The 16,827-nt window shown below is 43.7% G+C and overlaps 1 protein-coding gene across 1 annotated transcript in view; it reads left to right on the top strand.

The window, feature by feature from the left end:
- Positions 1-14,183, top strand: part of LOC139215138 (contactin-4) — a 36,882-nt gene extending 22,699 nt beyond the window's left edge. The window contains exons 14-21 of the mRNA XM_070846004.1: positions 921-1,079; positions 2,665-2,814; positions 3,438-3,508; positions 3,862-4,096; positions 4,221-4,336; positions 10,549-10,729; positions 13,007-13,119; positions 13,971-14,183. Coding sequence (XP_070702105.1) covers positions 921-1,079; positions 2,665-2,814; positions 3,438-3,508; positions 3,862-4,096; positions 4,221-4,336; positions 10,549-10,729; positions 13,007-13,119; positions 13,971-14,183 — 1,238 coding nt within the window. The remainder of the gene's footprint in view (positions 1-920; positions 1,080-2,664; positions 2,815-3,437; positions 3,509-3,861; positions 4,097-4,220; positions 4,337-10,548; positions 10,730-13,006; positions 13,120-13,970) is intronic.
- The last annotated feature ends 2,644 nt before the right edge of the window (positions 14,184-16,827 follow it).

Genomic DNA, 16,827 nt, shown 5'->3' with positions numbered 1-16,827 from the left:
TTAGAGATCTTTACAGCTACAGTTTAATGTTACATTTGAACGTCTGATACAATATTGTGACTTCTGTTGTAATGACAAGGACAAGTTCTGGAAGTGGGAAAAACTTAAATACATACAAAGACACCTGCTGTTTTCCTTCATAAAGACACGGTGCACTACAGCATGTATGCTGCCATATGCATAATGTGAAACCAAGCACTGTTGATACCCAGTGATCTTCTTCCAGCAGCAGGTAGTCCCACTGAGGGCTCAGTGCTACTTTTGCAGATTTGTGGGCTTAGCAGGAAATCCCATGTCTGCTATCCAAGCCCCAGCCTGTTTGTTTGATCTCATGTTGCTGCTTTCCCTAAATTCAATGAGAGCTAAATTGAAAATCCAGAGCTGTTTTTTCCAAATCCCAGATCTCTAATGATCTTTCATGTTACTGTTAAACAGGGATTTCTCTCCTCTTGGTTAGTTAGTCTGGGAAACCAGGCTCTGGACCTTTCACTTTCTGCAGGAGTGAGGGCAGATTTCTAAATGTTCCTCTCACTCAATAAGACCTCGTCATTCTCCAGACCAGGATTTCTTTTCATAGTTTGTAGTTTGTAGAACTTCTCTTTTCATGACCAGGGAAGTGATACCGTGTCACAAGTAAAAGCTCTCTGGTCTAATACATCAGTACACTGACACAGTAGATACTCCTAGAGTTCCTAGTGAGCTGCACTATTCAGTGTATTGATCAGACCGGCGCTCCCAATAGAACCAATTACATCTCCACTAGCCCTGAATTGAGGTTGTTAGCTGAGTTATGAATCACCTGCCGCCTGTGGTGGGGTCTGACTCAGCCATGCTAACTCAAGTGTTTTTTCATCTGTGCCGTCTGCTGTTGTGCAGTGGGGGCTGACGCAGGGATCTGTCTTTGTTTCTGGGTGTTGCAGGACCTCCCGGTGCCCCGGAGGGCCTGGTGGTGACTGATATTTCTGACACCACTGTGCAGCTGTCCTGGGGATCTGGACCGGACAACCACAGTCCTGTTACCATGTTCATGGTGCAGGCCAGGACCCCCTTCTCCATAGGCTGGCAGACTGTGAGAACAGGTAAGAGCTGCAAACACGTTTAACTCTCTGTGAATGTACTGAGGAGTCCCACTGTAACAAGTGAGTCTGTGGAGACTTTCTAAGCTGTTTAGTCTGACAGAAACAAATGAACTACAGTATATGCAAAAAGATTCCATTGTTAAATTTGTTCACTTGTTCTGAATTTGACTGAACTGGAAACAGGAAGGTAATATGCAGCACGCTCAAACTAACCCTCACTGCACTTCTGAGGCCAATCCCAATATTTGAGAGTTTGATAAATCCAATAAATGCATCAGTTGGTATTAATTATTTTACACAGTCAAAGAACAGAAACCAGTTCATCTGCAGTTTATTAATCAAAGCACTTGAGGCCAAGATATTCTGAAGATACTGGATCCTAAAATTGTCTCTTTTGTTAGGTCCTTTGCCGGCTACACTTTTGAGTCCAATTTGAGACGGCAGAATGTCGTTGTTTTCACAGACAGTGGTCATCTGTGTGTCAACTAAACTGATCTGCATGTGTAAAATCAGTGGGGTGACGTTTTTTAAAAGAATTGTGACCAGTCAGTCAGGAGATTTGTGCCTGCCACGACCAAACCTTTGACATGACAAATGAAAATGTTGAAAACAAGCTAATGTAATGTAATGGTGTTTATGTTTATCAGGCTTCCCATTGGCTACATAAGCAGTAGTTTGTACCAGCAGTTCTGGGTTCACACAGAAACTACAGCTGAATAAATACCTGACGGTCATGCGTAGAGACTGAATGACAGACCTGATCCAGTAATTAAAACTTATGAGTGCAATCCACTGCGTAAGTCCTACGAGGAATCCTGCCTCTGTGAAATGTATAATTGAACAGTTTTTAGACACAAAGAGGCATTGTAACTGTGAGACTGTGATTAGAGGCGCTCTTGTGTTTATTGTGTAATATCATGCTTCTCCTCATGTATGTAGCAGGTGAGTGACAGTACACATGTATCTCTATACTTGGCTGATAAAGGCAGAATGAATGACATTAGCGTTAAAAGCACCTTTATGAGCTTTTGTGTTTTCTTTTTCTGTGACAGACACCTCATTATTTTTTACTTGCTTTGACTTATAAAGTCAGTATGACAGCACATTCAGATGTAATACTATAGTGCTTACCAGAATAATTATTAAAGGCTGCTTACATGAAATGCCTCTTTTCCCACATACCTAAAGTGATTTCCTCCGTCTGTGAGCTGGTGTATTTAAGATTACCGTTTTATGTGAAAGATGCAGATTTAGAGCATACGTTACACACGTTAACTCATCTGACAGCTTATTAATTTTTTATTAATTGTGTTTATGTGTAAAATTACAGTGTGAGATGCAGACATGGCTGTGCAGAATCCACAGTAACTAAACAACATGTAGAGCTGGCAGACCGCTTACACGCTGAACGTGCTGTAATTGTATTAAACAAATGTCAATTTACAAATGTCACCATTTCATTGTGATGCACTTCAGTGGTTTGTGAAATGTTTTTATATTTGTTGGAGACAAAATGTGAAATGTGCCTTAGCAGCGCATAAAAAAACCACAAAACACATCTCAATTCTAAATTCTTTAATCCTAGTTCCTGATTCTGTGCCTGGACAGATGATGCATGCAACAGTGAAAGATTTGAACCCCTGGGTGGATTATGAATTCAGGGTGGTGGCAATCAACAGTGTTGGTGTTGGAGAACCCAGCACGCCATCAAAACAGATTCGAACCAAAGCAGCAGGTATCCTCTCAATTTGTTGTTTCTCTTCATAACAAATTAATCAGTCCCACTTGGAAAATGTAATTTAACTGTTTCCTTCAATGCTCCCTGTGATGTTACTCATTTCAGATCTGTTGTTCCTTTTCATGCCAACACTTTGATTACGCGGTCGAATGCAAAATAAGTGGAAACTGAATAACACTTTTAAGCATTTGAGTATCAGCAAATGCGTGTGTCAGTGCTCTGGAGCTTGTGCCATGATTAATTAATGGCTGCATCAACAGAAAATGTGACCTATCCACACATGCCATGAGGCAGCGACATGAAAGTGTCTATTTTGAGCTGGTTAGCTGAATAATTCCATCCCGCTGCTCGAATCACAAGGGAACAGGTTTCTCGTTGTGCCTCACACATGGGGCTGACATACGGTGCTCAGCTAATAACGGCACTGTGCACGAGTGGTAATGCCACTGTCAACAGTCTGTCTGCTGTGTGATGAATCGGCTTTGTGTAAATATGAAGCTCTGCAGAGTGGCTCTGATCACCTCATTTGAGACTGTGTTGTTTAACAGAATCCTTTGCACCTGCCTGAGACACACTCGTCCAAACCAGTGCGTGATTTTGTTTCCTTTGCGCCCGTTTAGTTCCCAAGGTTGCACCAGTCAATGTGAGTGGTGGCGGAGGAGCTCGAGGAGAACTTGTCATCATGTGGGAGGTAAGAAGGTGACGGGCATTTCTGAGCTGACGTATTCAGTGAGTTACTGTGTCTGCAGTGGCCTGGCTTTGCTGCAATGACTTTTACAGGCAGAGCTTTTCTGATTTGCCTCCCCTCGTCGTGTAAGTCGAAGTGGAGATGCAGAGCCAGTGCAGATGTCATATGTGTGAATCTAGAAATTAGAAGGCGACCTCACCTGTTTTGAGTGAGATTCAAAGCACAGAAAGCTGCTGTGTTTGCTCCGTACTTTGTCAGACATAAAACACTAGTTCTACTTTACTTTTAACTCCCTAATTAAATTTCTGCTCACAGTTGTTTGGGTCAAAGGCGTAACCTTCCTGTCCCTATCTCAGCCGGTTCCAGAGGAACAGCAGAGCGGAGAGGACTTTGGCTATGTCGTGGCTTTCCGCCCACTTGGCAGCAGCACGTGGATCCAGACAGTGCTGGCTTCACCTGATGCATCGAGATATGTTTACAGAAATGACAGCATCGCGGCCCTGTCCCAGTTTGAAGTGAAAGTGGGAGTGTACAACAACATGGGAGAGGGGCCGCTGAGCCACGCCGTCACCGTGCTTTCTGCAGAGGAAGGTGAGTGTGTTCACCTGGACACGCTGCAAACACTGCAGACAGACATAAGTTGATCACGTTAACTCATGAAAATTTATGCTCTCACTCTTTGCAAGCATGCATAATTCATAATCTTATAATTTAGAGCCCTCTGAGGCGCCATCCAAAGTACGGGCCCGCGCTGTGTCAGCCACTGAGATCGAGGTGTACTGGGAACCGATTCCCCCCGGGTCCAGCAGCGAGAAGATCATTGCATATGAGGTAGGAAGGAAAAAAAAAGAGGCTGAAATAATAGTGCTACAAGCAATATTCAAACAAGGAGTAGACACTAATCCCTGAATGACTGACAGAACAATAAGCTGGCGTTCGCTTGAATAGAACTGCCAGTGGTGACAACGGGGAAATATTCTGACATTAAAATACTGCATGTGTTGGAGCGGCAGATTTTTCACAGGCTAATCTAGAGGATGAAGAGGTCTGTTGGCAGCTGTCCAAGCCTCCGAAAGACCTCAATACCAAGGCTGTCTGAGAGCTGCTATTCAAAAAAAGAAATAAAAAAAAGAAAGTGTGAACATCATACATCACTATCCTCTACAACAAACACTCTCCTGGGATTTGGCAGTGGAAAACCAAGATAAAAATAACATATTCTCCTGAACCCCAGATATTTCATATAGTAGGGTATGCCCAGGTGGCCTGAGCTCTGCTCACAGGCTTTGAGGTCGTTACTGGTGTTTGGTGCACACCTTATTATAAGACAGAGGTTTGAAGCACCATGAGGGTGATGATGACGATAATGATGATGATGAGCTAGGCAGAGCGCTTAAGCTAATGTTATGTAAGCTCAGACTAATGTTTACATGAAGACTCGTGCTGAACACGGAGAATCATACTAACTCCCTAACAATATTTATGTATTATTACAGCTTTTAATGCTAAGAAACATTAAATGTATCATTATTTGTATGTTTGTTCTCAGAAAAACACAAATTTAAGAAGAGTTTACCAGCTTCATCTGACTGGAGTGTCTAAAACTTTTTCAAAATACATCCACTGAGGTTTTATGGCATTTATTTTAATTCATCTAATTTAAGCTTAAATTGCCTCTTGATGGAGTTGCAGAGGATGGGCACAATGCCAGCAAGCACACGGCACAGGGCAGCTGCAGCACCAAGACAATCAGTGAAGTTTGTTTCTCTTTGGTTTCTAATCTGAGCAATGCGGCAACTGCAAAATATTCAATAATTAATTACAAACACAAATATTTCATTGTGTGTGAGCTGAATCTGCCTTTAGAAGGTGACTTATTTCATATTTTGTGAGGTATTCAGTAATTTCACCACTGGTAAGTGCCAATACAAAGAGGTTGACATTAAATCACACATGAAATATGATGTTGCGCTCCTTTATTTTAGTCTGGAGTTAAAAGATACCGATTGATGATGTAACATGTTGGTGAAGGATGGTGTATCTTTGTCTATTTGTAATTCTAAGCCTACCAATGACCTGCTGAGATCAGATTAGGCACTAATGTTGGTTTTGTTGTAATCTCATAACACCGTTCAACTGGAGGATATGTCTCATGAAGGGCAGCTCCACTGCAGTTATACTGGGGGGTGGGGGGGGGGTGAAGTGGTGATGAGGCTGATGATGCTATCAATGACCAGGTTCTAAAAACTGACCAGGGACATGTCACTGACAAGTTTTCCACTTGGTTGGACTAAAGGTTGCAAGTGTGAAAGCACTGAAAGTCCTCAAGTTACATTGCCAGTGTATCTGCGGGAGTTTGGCAGTTAGTGTAATACCCACCCGACAATATGCTTCAGTGTCAGTAACTTCAATTGGCCCTGTGTGAATAACTTTAAACCTTACCCAGGCGTAGTGGAACACAGTTGAATGCCGCGACTGATTTGACCTATTTGTGTCCAGCTATGCAGGCTACCACAGTCATCTCTTTCACCATAGATAGTTTTGTTTTCCCATAAGCGTTGATCACCACACATCCTAAAGGTGTTCCTGATACCTTTGACAGCTAGAAGGGACCTAGTCTGCAGAGACAGAGGCATGATCATCAGATGTTCTGACACTTATACAGAAACAAACACGTTTGGTTTCTCCTCAGTGTAAGAAGAGGATGCCCCCCCTCCCTCTTGTGTGGCCATAGTGAGCCCATTCATAATGTCCTGTCCATACACGTTGTGAGAAAGCTTTATTCTATCAGAGGCCATTTAGTGATGGTTATCCAGAAGTGATTCCTCTTTGGAACTAGTAGCAAATGATTTATTTCTGGAGAATCATTCTCTTCAAAGCCACCAGACTTCCTCACAGAACACAGGAGTGGCTGCTTCATGTCTGGTCATGTCAGTTTGTGTCACTGTGTGAATTTGGTGTTTTAAAGGGTTAGTCTGGATCCGAACTGACACACACAAATGTTTGTGTTCTACGAGATAAAATGACTGTTTGTCAATGGAAGTCAACAGACTCAATGTAGTCTGGTGTGTGTGCTGTTTGTGGTTAAACCAAAAGGATCTTCCAGGTCTCTCTCTGTAGGGATCCTTTCCATGATGCTGTCACACACTAGAATAACACTCTGAGCCTGTCAGTGGATCAAACAAGCTCTTTTAGTGGACCTACTGTGATCAGGTGCAGTTGTCCCAAAGGATCACGTTGCAGCCATTGCAGCCCGTTTGGTGTCTGCTGGCTGAGGTGATCTACTGGACCAGTTCCAACACTTTTAGCACCTACCAGTCACTCAGACACCAGGATGTGGACACAGAGGATCCAGGGGGAGAAACACTGCAGATCTCCTTTAACAGCCAGCTTCTGTATGCTGTCTCTTGTTCTCACGTGGGACTTGAGCAATCAAAAAGACAGTGTGTCATTGTGTTGGTGCGTTTTATCAAACAGATGTTTTGACATGTTAGGCTTTGTCCTTTTGATGGATGCACCTTAGGCTCCTTTTAGAAAAGAGTTTAGTTTTTTCCCAACATAGATAAAGTTAGCTCTATAAATCTGTGTGTACTTTATTCTAAAAGGGTCGATAAAGGAACAAATAAAGAATCAGGCTGATAAACAGAAACCAAACTGCAATCTGAGCTGATAAAATCCTCACACCCACAGGCTGGGCAGCCAGCTGTGGAGCAGAGAGCCTGGAAAGCTCTTGTATTTCTCCACCAATCTGTCCCAGCAGGGTAGATCGGTCCCAAAGGGCTCTTCATGCATGGTGGCCAACGAATATCATTTAGGTGTCAGTAGCGGTGCCTTTGATTTTAGGAAGGTGTCCTCTGACGTGTCTGTCAGATGTGTTAGACAGTGAATACACGTCCATCTTCATCACACATTCAAATCAGCACCAACTCTGCTGCTGCGGAAGAGAGGATGAGGAGTGGTGTGTCCCCAGGTGCCCTGATAGAAACTCAAACATGTAAACCATTGCAATTGCAAATTGGGAAAGTTCACATCCCCACATCATGTAGGTTTGGCTGCAGGTTTGAGGTGTTGTGTTGTCACGTGACGTCTTACCGAACTGCAGCAGCTTGAGGAGGACGCCCCTCCCCAGTGGTATTTGGCCACTTTGATTTGATCAGCTGTTTGGAAGATCTAAGAGAGCTAATATGACTGGCTGAGAGGACAACAGCTCATCACCACACCCTTCAGTTTTCCCCGACTTCATCCAGCCTCCTGCTTCGTAGCACTGCTTCACCTGCTGCTACTGTGCAGCTCCAAGTGTTAGCAGACTGGGAAACTCCCAAAGACTCCACCTCTAAACACTGTGAACCACAAACCTTTGAGGCTGTCGGCATCACCATCAAAACTACACGCCACTATAAACATCTCTGACCGCGGCACGATCAACCTGTTAGGGGGCGCCAGCGAAAACTGTCCTGCCCGGCCCACACACTGGACTACACACACTGGACTACACACACTGGACTACACACACCGGACTACACACGCCGGACTACACACGCCGGACTACACACACCGGACTACACACACCGGACTGCACACACTGGACTACACACACTGGACTACACACACTGGACTACACACACTGGACTACACACACTGGACTACACACACCGGACTGCACACACTGGACTACACACACCGGACTACACACACTGGACTACACACACTGGACTACACACACCGGACTACATACAGCAGACTACACACACTGGACTACATACAGCAGACTACACACACTGGACTACACACACTGGACTACATACAGCAGACTACACACACTGGACTACATACAGCAGACTACACACACCAGACTACACACAGCAGACTACACACAGCAGACTACACACACTGGACTGCACACACTGGACTACACACACCGGACTACACACACTGGACTACACACACCGGACTACACACACCGGACTGCACACACTGGACTACACACACTGGACTACATACAGCAGACTACACACACTGGACTACATACAGCAGACTACACACACCAGACTACACACAGCAGACTACACACAGCAGACTACACACACTGGACTGCACATACTGGACTACACACACCGGACTACACACACCGGACTGCACACACCGGACTACACACACCGGACTGCACACACCGGACTACACACACCGGACTACACACACTGGACTACACACACTGGACTACATACAGCAGACTACACACACTGGACTACACACAGCAGACTACACACACCAGACTACACACAGCAGACTACACACAGCAGACTACACACAGCAGACTACACACACTGGACTACACACAGCAGACTACACACACTGGACTACACACACCGGACTACACACACCGGACTACACACAGCAGACTACACACAGCAGACTACACACACTGGACTACACACACTGGACTACACACACTGGACTACACACAGCAGACTACACACACCGGACTACACACAGCAGACTACACACACCGGACTACACACAGCAGACTACACACACTGGACTACACACAGCAGACTACACACACCGGACTACACACACTGGACTACACACACCGGACTACACACACCGGACTACACACACTGGACTACACACAGCAGACTACACACAGCAGACTACACACACTGGACTACACACAGCAGACTACACACAGCAGACTACACACACCAGACTACACACACCGGACTGAACATGTTAACCTGTTAATTCTGCCCTGTATATTAGTGCTGATAAACGTAGTATTTGATCCATTCCTTACACTTGGTTATGAAAATGTGATAAGAAAGACATCCCTCCCTGACAGCCTGCCATAGTTGCAGGTGCTATGCTACACTTGGACAAATGTTGTTTGGGGAAGGGATTCAGCAACACTGATAATTTCTGTTTGTGCTGTGCTCGTTTCTGTTTATTCGGTTGTTGTCTGTTGTTGTTTTTTATCCATTTGTGCACAGGACCAAAAAATGAAGCCATTAACTGAAAAGTGACGGCTAAATCACGCATTCCACGCTACAAGTCTCTCTAGCAGGTTCAACACTGAAACCAAAGCTGGCAACATTCAAATAAGATTTAAATATTTGTGCTTCCCACACACAAACACTGGTATTGTTAAAACGCTGGTGGTATGATGTACCTTCCTGCCGCCGTCTCCATAAGACTTTAAGATGCAACAAGACAGCTTAAGTCTCCTTAGATCCCCCTCTTTCATCCTTCTTTGAGCTTGTGTTTAGATTCTCAGCAGAGGTGGTGTTAAAAATTGTAAACTTCTTCTACTCAGGTATTTTAGGAATTTTCCCAAGTGCCGGTAAAACTGCTATAATTACACTGCTGGTGAAAAAACCCCAGCCCAGATGCATCTGTTATCAGCAACTCCAGGCCCTGTCGCTAATCTGCCTTTCCCAAGCAAGATCCCTGAAAACTCGTGTGCAGCCAGTTGAATAAGTACCTACTCTCAAACCATCTGTTTGACATTTTCCTGTCTGGTTTTCCTGTCTCGTGTTAGGGTCATAAATGATCTCCCTATGAATACAGATTCTGACAAGCTCCTTATCCATGTAGCCTCATTCCCAGTGCTGCTTTTGGTATAGCTGATTGTCAGATACAGAATCACTCGGTAGTTTAAAAATTAGAAATATGGGTTGCAGTGCCTCAGGACCTACAGGAGCTGAGCTGATTGTATAGACCTGGATAGCCACACATTTCTTACAACTTAATGAAGTGGCTTCCTTTCAAAATAAACCGGATGTCCACAGTAAATCTGTGTGTGTGTGTGTGTGTGTGTGTGTGTTCTGCTGCCATATGCTGTAGGTCGGCAGGCTCCACTCTTCCACACTTTCAACGTAGATGCACTCTAGAATGAAAAAGCATCTCTCTATAATCACATGTTGACACTTTCAGCAGGAAAAATAGATGTACTTTTTATTCTGTTTCCATCACTGTTTAAAATGGAGACGGAGAGGGGCGGCAGTATGGCTGGGGGTGTGTGGTAAACCTCGTGTCTTTTGGTGCAGGTGCTCTTTTGGGAGAAAGGATCTCGGCAGAGTGAAGCAGTGGGAGTGAGGGTTATCAACAGCACAGCTCTGCTCTCTGGCTTGAAGGGCAGCACGGACTATCTGATCTCAGTCCGAGCCCAGAACAGCGCTGGACTTGGACCCTGCAGCCCCGCTTTTAACATCACCACCAAGAAACCACGTGAGTCCACACACACAGGACACAGGCACAGACTTTTATTTTACTCCTTTCACTCGTATTTCTTAAACCATACAGAAGGGTCAGGTCGGTTTAACACAGTACTCACTGCAGTCACTGTACTACTGTGCTCATGTCCTCTGTAATGGGAATGAGTTTCTACTCTACTGATTCTGAACATTTTAGACCAAAAATCCTCAAACTTGAGAAGTTTTAGAGAAAAAAAAAATACTTTAAGTGGAGTACATTAAAAATTCACAGCAAGAATGAAATACATGGCGGCGTAGAGAAGGCATAAAGTATAATAAATTAATGCAGGGAGATGAAATGAACATAAAATATATTTTAGATGGCTACATGAATGAATGAATGTTAAATTGTGTGATTGTAAATAATGAGAAACTAATAACATAAATTTGTATCATTTCTAATTCAGCTGCTTTCAGCTGCTGCAGTGTTTCCACACACGCTGACAGTCCCGCTGCCTTTGGGCATCATTACACTGAGATGTCAGCTCTAACACTTCCAATGACACCTCAGCTTCCTCCACTGCTTACGCTTCAACTTACACTCCAAACTATTTCAGATTTTCAGCTATGACTGACACTTCAACTCTTTTAAGTGCTTCATCCCACTGTAAACTGTGGCTTTCATACAATAAAAGCAAGCACCACGTTTTAGGCGGTTTGTGTCCTGCTACGTATCTCTCTGTCTACATCACACACACTTATATTAGTTATATCCAGGTCAGTCACCGGAGATAAACTAGTTTGCCTCGGTATGGCCACTGCAAAAAACCCTCTGAAGCTTTTATTTTGAGTCGATAACATTACCGTCCTTCCTTTTGTTTGCCAACACTCACACGGTTTGAGGTCAACAGTTCCAACCGTTGTTCCCACCTTACATTCACACAGCCATACATCACAGCTGCGTTCCTTTGTGTCCATTGTTCTTGGCAAACACAAGGTTACATGTGACCTCTCATACTGGAGTCTTGAAACGCTACATGTTTTCAAGTAGTAATGAATGAGAGAACACAATAAAATACATTCCTCTTCTTCAGGAACAACTTTGAACGTATCAGGAGCAGAAGACTCCCATCTGAACTCTGCACTCGGATTCTTCTCATGTGTTGAATGTGTCCATTGTTGTTGTGTGAAAAGAAAAGAGGACTGGGTTTGAAGAAACAGAAATCATTAAAGGAGATTCACAATATCTCTAGTCAACCAAAAACCTGCTTCAGAAACCGTCCTCTAAGAGGCCAGCGAAAGCATCTGAGTTCGTGATCGCTGCATTCGCAGTTTAAAGGTGTTTCAATTTGAGCAGAATAATTAGTGCGATGTTGTGTCGCGAAAGCCTGTCAGCGACGAGATTCTCCTGGCGCCACCCAGAATCAGAAAACGAGGACAAACTCATTGTCTGTGGACACCTGGAGGTTTACAACGTCACGTCTTTACTGGCACCAATCCGAGATAATGGTTCATTAAACTGGGCCCTGGTCAAGTAGTGCTAGACGCAGCAGTCATCCAGACACATTCTGAGACTGTGTGCGCCTCCACATGATGCAATGAACCCAGACATGACAGCAGCTCTGAGGTATCTGGGACAGGAACGAGGCAGCAGCAGTGGTTATACTGGTCATGGCTGAGGGTGGAAAATAAACATCCTCAGGTATGTGGTACCTGTGGAGAGAAGCCCCTCCTCCTGTTGCATTAAGAGCATATGTGCAGTATTTGCAAAATACTCCAAAAAACATGCCATGTTTGTTTGTTGGAGTAACGTGAGGCAAGAATTCACTTTGCATTTGGTCTGAACACACCTTTAAAACAGATTTGTCAGAAATCAAGTATTATTATATTCAGTGCAATTCTAAACCTGAGGGCCTCAGTCCTCTCTAAAAACCCACATCATTCCTCTTTTCTTGGTCATTGGTTTGTTCATTCATTGTGTGTCCTCTCTCAGTCAGAACCCCTCCCAATGTGATGCAGTAAAACCTTGTGTGCTGCCTCAGGGTGAACTTTTAATTTTATTCCTTATTAGCTGTGTTTTCACACACACAAATGAAAGGGTAATCACAGAGCGTGCATTTTCTGTTTTTCTTGACCTCTGTTTTTCTCTAGTTTGTTCCTCAAGGTTGAAGAGTTTCTAGCAGGAAATGCAGCCTGCTGCAGCACCAGACGAGTAGGAAGACTGCAGACTTACTTAAGAGAATCCTATTGATGACATTGGTTTGTGCATTCATTTGTGAACACTGTGTCTATATAATTACATATCTTACAGCTCCAAGTCAGCCTCCAGGGAATATTGAGTGGAACCTGACCAACTCGAAGATCCTTCTAAATTGGGAACATGTCAAGGCGATGGAAAATGAGTCTGAGGTGACAGGATACAAGGTGAGTTTGTCAGAGTAATAGCAGAAAGCCCAGAACTGGGAAACAAATAGAGCCTCAGCAGCTGTCATCCCAATAAATGGCTTTCTCATTGCAGTGGAAAGATAGACCTCAGCACTCCAGTGTTACATTATGGATTGGCCCTGTCTGGCCTTTCAAAATTAAAAGATCTGTTCCAGGTGATAAAATGAAAGGCGTCATGCCACAGAAGAAATTCAGCCTCTTCCCACCAGCACAGCAATGAATCATATTTGATCCACTTTGCATACTGGTGTGGGGAAAATATTGTTTTTGATAATGCTTTCCAAAAACACACACATATATACACAGTATGTATATTATCTCCAGAGATATGCTGCAAGGCTCATTTAATGATAAGTCTTTTGTGGAGCTCTGCTGAGAGGGAGCGTGCTGTGACTGTAGACAGGATGGTCTTTGGGCAGTGCTGTGAATTGAAAGTGAACATTTCTTGGCACATTTTGCATGTTTTTAAAGTAAATTCACAATTTGGCTCCCTGTGTTTCTTTTGAACTGTTAAGTAAAACATTGTCGTGCCTTTTGATGACAAGAGAATTACATGGCTAAATGTGTAAACGTCTGTTTTCGAGTCATCGGGCCAAAGCAGCATGTCACAAAGCCTTTGAAATTCCTAACCTGCTCTAGAGAAGGACTGCACAACCACAGCCTGCTGCACACACACCTCCTGATTCGGGGTTTGATTTGGTTTTCACGCAGTGGTTTAACTTGTAGAATGAAGTGGGTACATCCCAACGCCAAAAGGTCATGAAGGTTTAGTTTTTTGACTGATGGCTGAAGACTGAAAAGTTCACCACAGGATCCACGCTCTCCCCCAGGTTGTGTATCGTCAGAGCTGGCACGGCAGGACGGCTGTACTGGAAACCAATACGACCAGTGTGGAGCTGCAGATCCCCCCCGGAGAGGACTACCTCATTGAGATCAAAGCTCTGAGCGAAGGGGGCGATGGCACCAGCAGCGGCCCCATCCGCATACCAAAGATGTCCAGTAAGTTTCAAACACTCTGCAGCATGCAGATGATTAGAGTGTGAATTAAGCAGAGCTGCAGTGAGATGGGTGCACTGTGTGTAACTAATCCCCTGTGTGACTGATACTGTTTATCAGCTTCACCGTAGCTTGAACAAGGTCTTCAGAATACACACAGAAATTGCGGTATAAGACTGCAGCACACGACTCGAGGAACGAGCAAGGTTGTTTTCAGTCCTCTCTCTTTGTCTGTCTGTGTGTCGGCAGGTTATCTCAAAAAAATACACCACAGCTTTCAGTGACTTTGGGCAAAAAGTTGTGCCGTGAACCGAAGAGAACTTTTGGTTTGGATAGCGCCACCATGTGGTCATTCATCGACCGCCCTGTGTATTTTACCTCAGTTCTGTCCAAATACGCCACGCTTCCACCTACACTGGTTTATGTTTTCTCACAACCAATGATACAAATTTCTTTTGGTACATAAAGTATTTGGAAAGAAGCATCAGAATCAGATGTGTTTTGATGTATATGTGAACTGTGACGTCTTTACGACCTGTCGTCATTATTGAATAACCATAATTCTGTGACTGTTGCACGGTGCATCCATGTAGGAGCCTGAATACTCAGAGGATTTAGGTGTTCAGTGAGTGTACTTTGATGCTTCCTGATGCACATTAAAACTTTTAGCAGATTAAAACATTTTGAAATGATCCATTTACTTTGCAGAGGTGTGTTCTCTCTCTCTCTCTCTCTTTCCATTGTTAATCTTCATTTTATCCTTTCCTCCTAGGTCTCAACTCAAAAGGATGTGTGTGTCCAGTTCCAGTGAAGATTTGCTGTTTTATGATGCTGTTTTTTGTATTTTCTATGTTCCTTTTGTAGCTTCTATTGCCTTTATATTTAGCTGTGGACATTACAGTGAATAGAGATGTGCTATGATTCTCCGCTACATGACAGATTTGTGGAATAAGCAGCTAACTAGAGAGTTTCTGAATCATGGGTTTACAAGCCAAAACTAGCTGATGGGAGCATGTGACGGGTCGTCTGTGGCTGGACTGTTACTCATCGGCTGCAGCACAGTTACAACACATTTCCATCTGCCTATTTTCAGGACCACTACAATCCTCCAGGATGCATGCGTTTGTTAAACATGGAGAGATGGATTCCTTATCTGTCACTTTGAAATGAACCTGAGCACAGGTTCATGTCCCAGTTTCCACAGCCAACTGTCTGTTTCCACTTATTTTGCCTCGACTTCCAAGTTATTTCTTCTCGACTATGTGACCTCCATGAATGTTACAGTTTCATGTATTCCTCATATTTCCACACAAATTCTGCTGGAGTTCATTTAATATCTATTGACATTGTGCTCGTGACTTGGACCTAAAGTGTTAATCCTTCGTATGAAAACAGACGCAGCCTTGTCCGATTGTTGGTGGTGGAGTCAGATTCATTTTGGGATATCAAGTTTTCCCCTGGTTCAACTTTCAGCTCTAGTTCCATTGTTTCTGTACAGAAATGAGAATTGTGATGAGTTTCTCATTTACATCTCAGCAATAAAACAAATACGCACATTTTGCTAAATGTCTGTGCAGGATGTACACGTATCCACAGGAAGTGATGCATCCGCCCAGTATTCAGACAACAGACGACGGTTCATACTTTGGTTTCATACAAAATGAAACGTATACCTGAATGTACACCCTTGTATCTCGTGACTATTTGGGCAGTTATTTTTGTAGATGTTTTGTATGCATGTGTGTGCAGTGCCTAACACTACGCAACCCACCAACACATCTCAGTTTGCATCAAAGGTAACTATTAGCTCAGCCCCTTCCCAGACTGCTGCCTCCAAACGCCACAGTCCACGTTTCATGTTGTGTGACACAGACGAGGTCACGTGTGTCACCTGACGTGTGCGCCAGTCACCTCAGGTGTCACCGGATGCATTCAGACAGACAATGTGGAGGATTAACGCTTTAACACCAGCAGGAGGTCGGACAGCCCTAAGTGTTTTCTGAGGAAACGTTTAATGAGGAAACACTGGCTTATTTTATCGCCGGATGCCTTTTAAACAGCAGTACTGAGAAACACTTGGACGTGTTGCTTAAATGGCTCATTTGAACAGGTGCAAACCCTGTTAAGAAGAGTTCCTCACAGGCGTAACAAAGCTGCTTTGCCTTATCAAGTTGTTAGTCTTCAAATCTGTTGTCTTAAAAGCCCACAGATTGTAGTTATTTTGCAAAGGGCGGCTAATCAAATATAGAATGTAGAATATTATTTGTACTATTTGCAAAACTGTGTTTCATGTGTCTTGTGCGGGGAAAAGGGAATTAATTGTAGATTGGCCAGCTGATCACTAACATTAGCATCCAGCATAATAAATAGGTAGAGAGTAAGGAGAAGTGACAGTGCATCTCACCACAGCTGATTTCTCTTTAAAAAATTGTGTCCAACATGAAGAGGACATTTCTGAATAACATAGATAGTCATATTTCTATTAAACGCAGATTAATGATACTTAAGTACACGGCAGGAATTCACATTGTAGCACTGAATATTCTACAGGAAGCGCACTGCCTGAAAACATAATCTGCATTAATACATCTGATCCAAGGTGTTTCCCTCTTAGAACATACTACATAGGAAACAAGGCTGGTCGATTAAAGGTATAAAAATTCACAGACGTCACCACGGTGCTGCCGTGAT

Source organism: Pempheris klunzingeri, chromosome 2 (assembly GCF_042242105.1).
Source record: "Pempheris klunzingeri isolate RE-2024b chromosome 2, fPemKlu1.hap1, whole genome shotgun sequence".
Taxonomy (NCBI): Eukaryota; Metazoa; Chordata; class Actinopteri; order Acropomatiformes; family Pempheridae; genus Pempheris; species Pempheris klunzingeri.
This window is presented reverse-complemented; position numbering and strand designations above follow the sequence as displayed.